This window comes from Crocuta crocuta, unplaced genomic scaffold, assembly GCF_008692635.1.
Source record: "Crocuta crocuta isolate KB4526 unplaced genomic scaffold, BGI_CrCroc_1.0 scaffold56, whole genome shotgun sequence".
Taxonomy (NCBI): Eukaryota; Metazoa; Chordata; class Mammalia; order Carnivora; family Hyaenidae; genus Crocuta; species Crocuta crocuta.
Window position 1 is genome coordinate 8,027,637 of NW_027531334.1, and position 9,191 is coordinate 8,036,827.

The 9,191-nt window shown below is 39.1% G+C and overlaps 1 protein-coding gene across 1 annotated transcript; it reads right to left on the reverse strand.

Moving 5' to 3' along the window:
* Positions 1-715: 715 nt before the first annotated feature.
* On the reverse strand, positions 716-7,380 carry LOC144238124 (uncharacterized). The gene is made up of 2 exons (XM_077771872.1): positions 6,902-7,380; positions 716-2,436 (listed from the first exon to the last, which is right to left on the reverse strand). Exons 1-2 carry the CDS (start codon positions 7,378-7,380, stop codon positions 2,256-2,258), a joined length of 660 nt encoding a protein of 219 aa, XP_077627998.1. The 3' UTR covers positions 716-2,255.
* Between the last annotated feature and the right edge of the window lie 1,811 nt (positions 7,381-9,191).

Sequence of the window (9,191 nt, forward strand, 5' to 3'; positions counted from 1 at the left end):
TCCACTGTGATTTATACTTTTACTTGTGGGTTATCAGGAATATGTTCTTTAAATTACAAGCACTTGGAAATTTTTATTTATTTTTTATTTTTATGTAACTGATTTCTGCTTTCATACTCTATGATTTCAACCTTTAGAGACTAGTTGAGATTTGATTTGTGATCAATCATATGGTCAGTTTTGGTAAATGTTTTGGGTTAACCTTATAAGAATATGTATTCAGAAATTTTTGGATTTTTTTTATTGTGTCTTATTCATATGTACAGTGCCAATACACAGGAAATAGTAGGAACTCAGCATATATTGGATGACTCAAAAGTTTCATCCTATTCACAGCAATTCCAGAGCAAATAAGAGAAGATGATGATAACATAGGTATAGGCAGAGAGAAAGCTATTTCTGATAAGATGGAGCCTTCCAGATAAACTCTAAATCAAAGCATGGAGTTTACTCCCTGTTCCAACCAATATTAATGCCAACCCCTTATGTGCTGGTAATCACAGTATTTTTCCTTCCTGTATTTCTACCAACTTTCTCTTGATTGGTTATAAGCTCTGTATCACTTGTGCTATGTGACAGTAGATAACCATATTTTAGGAAAAGTTAATGATGTTGACTTACAAAGCTCAGAAACACAAGAAATAATTTTATTTCTCCATTTTTCTCCAAAGAATTCATGATTGTCATGAATTTAAAAGATGTCTAATATGGTCTGTTTTTTTTTTTTCAAGTAAAATCATTTATTATTTTATTTTTTATTAAAAATTGTTTAAATGTTTTTTAAAATTTATTTCTGAGAGAGAGAGAGAGACAGCGTGAGTAGAGGAGGGTCAGAGAGAGAGGGAGATACAGAATCTGAAGCAGGCTCCAGGCTCTGAGCTAGCTGTCAGCACAGAGCCCAGTGTGGGGCTCAAACCCATGAACTGTTGAGATCACGACCTGAGCCGAAGTCGTACACTTAACCCACTGAGCCACCCAGGAGCCCCAGTAAAATAATTTTTTAATCTTCCAAGTTTTTAAAATAATTTTTAAAAAATGTTTATTCATTTTTGAGAGACAGAGCATAAGCAGGGGAGGGACAGAGAGAGAGAGGGAGATATAGAATCCAAAGCAGTTTCCAGGCTCTGAGCTGTTAGCACAGAGCCCACCGTGGGGCTTGGACTCACAAACTATAGGATCATGACCTGACCTGAGTAAAGTCAGGTACTTTACACACTGATCCACCCAGGTGTTTTTTAAAAAGCATTTTTGAAAAATTATTTTATTTGAAAGAGACAGTAGGAAAGACGGAGGGACAGAGAGAGAGGGAGGGAAGGAGGGGGGGAGAGAGAGAGGGAGGGAGGGAGAGGGAGGGAGAGAGAGAGAGAGAGAGAGAGAGAGAGAGAGAGAGACTGACTCTTAAGCAGGCTCCATGCTCCGCACAGAGTCCAACACAGTGCTCAATCCCAAAACCCTGGGATCATGACCTGAGCCAAATCCTAGTCAGATGCTCAACCAACTGTACCACACAGGCTCTCCTAATCTTCCAAGTTCTAATGTCAATTTCTATTTTTTTAAACATCACTCAAGGCTAAAACTATTATTAACATATATCTTGTAATACATTTAACCTTCCTAATTTCACCCCTTCAACAACCTTGTTCTGGATACTGAAATTTTGATGATAGAAAGGAGGCTATAGATTTGGACTAGGCTAAGGGCACCTTCTGTAGGCTTAGAAGATGCCTCTTGTGCACTGTTCCATATCTCTCTAACCTCTGATTCCAGCCACAGCTCTGGTGAAGTTTGGAGTAGGTTTCACCCTGCTCTGTGCTGATAGTGCCTCACTTCAGGTACACACACCAAGGATCTAGCTTCCTGTCCCAAGACTTTTCTGATGCGGCAACATGTCATGTTCTGGTGCCAGTGAGGCTGTCCTCTCTAAGCGACCCATAGAGATAGAGAAGTTAACATCCCATGGGAGCAGCCCTCAGCAAGTAGGAGGCTGCTGCTGAGAACTAAATGCTTCTCCCTTTCATCCTTTGGGTGGACAAAGGATGTTCTGAGACAAGGTTGGGTAAGGCTCCTGAGGAGGATCTGCATGCACTAAGTACCTGTTAACAACTGAACTACTTGATTACACTACCTGTTTTGCTTGGATTTTCTTTTCTTCTTACCCCTGTTCACTCCTCTTTTATTCCTGCTCCCTGGGATCACATTCCTAAATAGAATGTGTGTACCTTTGTCTCAGGCTCTGCATTCAGGAATAACCTGGATTAAGACAGTAGGTAAGGAGGCTGTCGGTGGATTACATAATGCAGGAATAAAATCTTCCTTGACTCTGAACATGCTACAAAGGAAAATATATTCAGTTGGCAGCACAGTTTATGGTAATTTTGATGATTTTCCATCTCTTTCCTTTTTGAAAGTTCATCATCCATCTTGAAGCCTGAACGCCTAAAGAAAAAAAACGTTGATTCAAATTAGCTTATAATTGAATAGGCAAAAATTTTTGTGACGATAGCTCTAAGCAGTTTTCCTTTGTGAGGGGGCTCTCATGAATTTGGTTGGGTACTTCAATCTTGTAAGGAGGAACCTTTAGTCTACTTAAATCTGGTAAAGCTTTTTGTTGCTTTGGAAACAGTCAAGTCATATTTCTTACTCTCCTTGGTAAAAAAGCTGGAGTTTTGACTGCTACAATTCTTTTTGCTAAGAAACTCAGACATACCTTAAACATGTAAATTGCTGGCGTACTATCAGGGTTTCTTATTCATGAAAACTGAGGGAATACCCTGAAAGATATAGGGGGTTATTAGGAATAAATTAACATTGCCCACATGTCAGCCCTGAGATAGATGTTAACAATTATAGTGTTTTACTCCTTTTTGATATTGAAGATACTACAGAAAGCAAAACTGGTAAATTTCTCTGCTGCCTCACAGGAAGTTATTTTCTAATGGTGGAAAAGTGAGACAATAGCAAATTCTGTAATTAAAATACAAAGAAAGGCTATAGGTAAAAATAAACTGGGGGGGGGTGGAGAAGAATGTGCACGGCTTTTGTTTTGTCTTGTTTTATCTACAGGTTGTGCTGAGGAAATAATATGTGAACAAAGACCTGAGGAGGAGAAAACAATCGGTCATATGGCTATTTGGGGGAGGAACATTTAGGATGACGGAAAATTGATCCTAAAAGCTGGGAGATGGAAAGAGATCATTTTGGTTTCAGAGATATGAGATAAGAAGATAGGGTTCAAAAAGGAGTGGATAAAGGAGGTAGTAGCAGATCACCGGAAAGAGGGGTCAATGTATGCAGGGCTATGTTATGCACCAAGAGATATTTGGAAAAACTGAGGACATTTTGATATTATCATGATTGGGGTGGTCCTACTGGCCTTTAGTGAGTAGATAGCATTTATAAAAGTACAGTAATACTCAAGATGGTTCCAACCAACAAGGTATTTTTCCACATTTTGTGTGACTTTAAAATGTCCTATGGATGCCAGGGTGGCTCAGTAAGTTAAGCATCTGACTCCTCATTTTGGCTCAGATCATGATCTCACGGTTGTGGGATCGAGCCCCACGTGGGGCTCCAAGTCTTCAGGCTTCACTAGGCATGGAGCCTGCTTAAGATTCTCTCTCTCCCTCCGCACCTCCTCTCAAAAAAAGGCCAGCTGCTCATTGATATAGATTTATGTTAACTTCTAAATTCCATTCATAGCAAGCTAGGATATTAGAATCAACACTCCACTGAAAACAAGTAAACATCCTGGATAAAATATATTTGAACACATTTGGAAATCTTTTGCTAATATTTTTTTCAAATATTTTTCTGCACCATACTCTCTTTCCTTGCTTTTTGGGAGTTCACTTTCATGTATGTTAGACCACTTGATACTATTTCATAGTCACTGATGCTTTGCTTATTTAAAAACATTTTTTCCCTCAGGTTACTTAAATTTGGATGATTTCTGGTGACCTATCTTTAAGTTCAATAATCCTTTAATTGTCGTGCCCAAACCACTGATAAACCTATCAAATAATTTCAGATACTGTACTTTTCAATTCTAGGATTTCCATTTTTAAAACTATTATCTGGGTGGCTCAGTCAGTTAAGTGTCTGACTTTGGCTCAGGTCCCTAATCTCGTGGTTTGTGGATTCGAGCCCCATGTTGGGCTCTGTGTTGACAGCTCAGAGCCTGGAGCCTGCTTCGGATTCTATGTCTCCCTCTCTCACTGCCCCTCCCCTGCTCACGCTGTCTCTCTCAAAAATAAACATTAAAAAAACTTTAAAACTATTATCTGTATCTCTCTTGAGATTTCCTACCTCTTCATCAATTTTATCTTCTTCTCTTTAATAAGATCTTAGATGCATTTCTCATGGTTATTTTAAAGTCCTTGTATATTGATTCCAACATCTGTGTTGATTCGCCTTTCTATTGGTTTATGACAAAGGCAGTGGTGCCAGTGGGAAAAGGATGGTCTTTAGGACTGTGGTCAGTAGGAAGGCTATGTAAAAAAATAATAAAAAAATTAACCCTTACTTCATACCATGCTACAAAATCCATTCTACATGGTTAGATCCATATGTTCAAAGAAAAACAGTATTTTTTAGATGTAACCTAGGAGAAAGTCCTTGTAGGCAATCATTTCTTAAGCAGGACAGCAAAGGGATGAACCATAAAGGAAATTTTATAAATTAGACTTTAATAAAAATAACAAAGTTACATTCATTAAAGTTTAATAGTGAGATAATTAAAATGCAAGCAACAGACTAGGGAAAGGTGTGGTTTTTTTTTTTTTGTTTTTTTGGCAGTACTTATAAATGAAAATGGACTCACATTAGAAAAAAGAAGTCAAGCAGAAAAAGACAAAAACCCAACAGAAAAAAAAAAAGACTCAATAGGTGCTTTACTAAAAGAGGATATTCAAATGACTAATAATCACATGAAAAGATGTTCTTTTTCATCAGTAATCAGAGAAGTATAAATTGAAATCACACAACCACCAAATGTTGGTGAGGGTGTGAAGCAATAAAAACTCATTATATCGAGTGCTGGTGGGGGTGTCAATTTAAAAAACAGTTTGGATCAACTATAACTAACCGTAAGCATAACCTTTGTCGGAGCCATTCCACTCTTTGGTATGTATCTCATAGAAATATGTATCTATGTGATAAAAACCTATCCATCGATACAAATAGCATATAGATATGTATAATAATGTTTCCAGTAATATTATTTGTAATAGCCCCAAACCTTGAAAAAACATGAATATCCAGTATCAGTATAAGGGACCAGTCACAAAAGACTCTATGATTCAATTTTTATGAAATGTCCACAAAAGGCAAACCTATAAAGATAGAAAGTAGATTTGTGATTAGGTGGGGTTGGAGAGGATGGGGGGACATGTAAATGTTAGCTAAAGAGTATGGAGTTGCTTGAGGTGATGAAAATGTTCTAAGTTTGTGAGGATGATTGCATCTGTTAATGTACTAAAAAACCTACTGAATTGTATACTTTAAATGGATGAATTGTATGCTAGAAGAATTATATCTCAATAAATCTGTTACTTAAAAAACACTATAATACATAAAATGTGTTATATTCATATAATGGAATGCCCAACCGCATACAATAACTAAAAAAAAGACCTGTTGTAAGCAACAATATGGCTTAATCTTAATTATAATATAAAGCAAAAGAACCAAATATTATAGAAAACTTAATGAATAATTCATTTCATTGAAATTCAAGAACAGACAAAACTAATCTACGTATTTGGGAGGATAAGACAGTGGTTACATCTGGGGAGAAGCTGCCCCTGACTGGGCAGGGGATGAGGGGTCCTAGGAATGGTCTATTTCTTGATTAGGATGGTGGCTACAAGGGTACATCTGTGTTAGTCTCTGACATTTTACTGAACTGTACATTTATAGTTTGCACACTCTTCTGTATTTTGGAGGTTTCTTAGGAAATATTTTCAAAAGCCCAGTTGGTCAGTAAGTTGTCCTATTAGTATATATTGAAAAGAAGGACCAAAAGAATACATAAATATTGAGTAGGGTTTTTTCTTCTTCTTCTCCTCTCTCTCTCTCTCTCTCTCTTTTTTCTTTTTTGGGCTGTTGGGTTATGGAAAATTTTTATTCTCCTCTATATATTTTTGAGTATTTTCCCAATTACCATAGTGAACATATATTGCGTTTAGCACTAGAAAAAAGTGTTATAAAAATACAATTGCCTGACAAACTCCCGTATTCCCTTTATTCTAATTTATTAAAAATTTAGGAACTTTCGTTTCTGCTTCCAGATAGGAAGCAATTGCCATTTTAGAATAAAGGAGGGTTTGGCTGCTTGTCTGAGGGTTTCTTGGTGGCCTTGCCGACTGCCAGGAATTCACCGGGGGCCATCTAGCAGGGAGGAAGAGCAGAGGTGCAGGTGTAGGGACCCAGAAATATTGAAAACTAATCTGGGCAGGTGAAGTCCAGTAAACGTGGTGGGTTACAGCCCAAGTCCTTACTGGATTGTGGTAGGACCTGGGATAGGGTGCAGGCCAGAAAGAAACTCTAGCGTCGTGTCGAGTAAAGTGAATGAGCAACCTAATCATTATAATTTGCAAGTTTTTTAAAGACCANGAGACAAATATGCGACAGAGATCGTTCCTGGCGTCCAAATCCTAAAATATTTGCTATCTGGCTCTTCACAGGAAAAGTGTGCCAACTCCTTGACTAAGGGACTCTAAACTAAAGAACCGTACGGTGTTTAAAACGTCACCTAGATTAGCGGTTGCTGGTGAGGAGCTGCGTGTGGAATGCGCCTGCCCGGGGCACTTTGAGTCCCAGGTAGTATCACGAGATGTAGTACTGCCCAGGCTCGTCAGACACAGGAAGGGGGGAATGCACTAAAGAGAGTATTAAAACTCACCTCTGCAGAATCCAGCCTGGAAGGGGACGGCCAGGCACCGCGGGTGCACCCACAACTAGCTCTTCCCGGCAGGAGGCTTCAAAAGGATGAGCGGCGCTCACTGCAGCCCTTACTGGACTGCAAAGGAGGAAGCTTCCGGGCTTCAAGTGGAAAAGCGTCTTTGTCACTCCCAGAGAAGCCAACGGAGCCCCCGGGGAGTTTTCTTTTCCCTTCTCTGGTGCGTGCAGCTGTGCTGGACGGTGGTCCACCCGCCGGACTGGAACTTTTGGAGACGCGCTGCGGGAGTCCGGCGAGCTGCCGGCGCATGCGCAGTGGCCGCTGGCAGGCTCCTCAGCGCGCAGGCTCCGCCAGTCAGCTCCGCACCCGCGCGGGGGGGGCGGGGCGTCCCTCCCGGCTCCTGGAGGGAGGAGGGAAGCCAGCCGCGGCGGAAGGACGCGTACAGTGGTTTCTAAATGAACAGTCTGAGTTAGTATGAACATCATAACCCTTCACCGTTAAATGTTACCAGTAGTTTCACCTGCTCAAAGGACAGTTTCATTTATTTCAGTCTAATGTCTGTCTGTCTTCTAAGAGTAGGGGATTCTCCCGCACCTAGGTTTCTCAACCAAGACGCTAGTGACGTTTTAGGAAAGATGATTTTTTGTTGTGGGGTGTGGGGAGGGGAGCTGCCTCGGTCATTGTAGACTATTTAGTAGCATCCTTGGCCAACGTACACTAGATGCCAGCAACAGCCCTCTCTGGCCCCCATCTGTGACAATTAAAAACGGTTCTAGATGCTGCCAAATGTGTGTAGGGGAGAGCAGGGCAAGTCACCCCTACTGAGGACTACTGTCCCATAAAATTACAATACAATGTCTTTAGACTACGTAGCGTGAGCCCCAAAGACATAGAGGGTCGGAATCCACTAAACATTGTTACATTATTATAAGCGAATATGTAGAATTCAGATTCGAATTTCCTCAATGGTCCCCAAACCCCTCCCAAACCTTGCTTACTTTATTAGTGTTTGTAAAATATAAATCCAGGATTTAACAAGGATTACAGATCGCATTTAGTTAATAAGTCTCTTTAGTTCCTTTCAATTTAGAACACTTCCCCAGCCTTTTTTATTTTTATTTTTGGCATTGACATGTTTGAAAAGTTCAGGCCAGTGGTTTCCCAGAATAGCCTTCAATATGCATACTCAAGATTGGTTTTTCATTATAAGATTCACGTTGAAAAAAGTTAAAAAAAATTTTTTTTGCTGCAATTCCATCTAGGTAATATTAAATCCAATGTTATGTATTTTCAAAGGTCCATTTAGCTTTTTTAACATTCAATATTATTATTTTTTAATGCTATTTTATTTTGAGAGAGAGAGAGAGATAGCAGGGGAGGGGCAGAGAGAGAGGGACAGAGGATTCAAAGCAGGCTCCATGCTGACAGCAAAGAGCCTGATGTGGGCCTGGAGCCTATGTGAAATCATGACCTGAGCTGAAGTCCGTTGCTTAACTGACTGAGCCAGCAGGCACCCCAACATTCAATTTTAAAAAGTACACTATTCTCCCAGTGATTTGAGGCACCACTTTTATCACATACATAAATTTTCACTTTGTACTTGGGTCTGTATTTTCGGTTTTTTCTGTTTGTCTGATTGTCTACTCATGTGCTAATATACTGTTTTCATTACAGAAAATGTATAGCATATAACAATATCTGGTAGAGCTAGGCCTGTCTTATAACTGTTTTTCCCCCTCTCTTTTAGATATTCTCACTTATTTATTTTTTCCTTATGAACTGTAGAATCTAGAGCCATAAAAATACTTGAAAAATTTCTATCAGTTTATGATTTTGTGTTAGTCTATTGAAGAGTGAGGTTTACTTTTTCTTTTATTTACATTCCAGCTTTGTGTCTTTTAGGAAGGCTTTAAAGTTTTTCTCATAGAAGGTTTTCCCATTTCTTGTTATATTCCTACAGTATTTTTCTTTTTGTTGTTGATGTATATGGGGTCTGCTCTTCTATTTTTCCCTGTAACTGCTCATTGCTTAAATATATGAAGATATTGATTTTTATATGTAATTTTACATCTTGCTACCATATTGAATTTCCTATTGTTTGTAGGAGTTTTCCATTGATTCTACTGGAATCTCTATTTTCACTTTCATGTAATTGCAGTGATTATTCATTTTAAAGCTCAAATTGCCCACCTTTGGCTCCTGTGTTCATTTGACAACCGCAAATGTTTTGATAGCTTCCTTGCTTTCTGATGCTGTAAGAGTCCCAGTCTCATATTGGAACAGTTTCATTTAC

Coding starts and splice junctions, on each gene's coding strand:
- LOC144238124 (XM_077771872.1), bottom strand. CDS start 7,380: ATGTTCATACTAACTCAGACTGTTCATTTAGAAACCACTGTACGCGTC. Junction 2,437..6,901: donor CCAGGCTGGATTCTGCAGAG/GTGAGTTTTAAT, acceptor TTTTTTCTTTAG/GCGTTCAGGCTTCAAGATGG.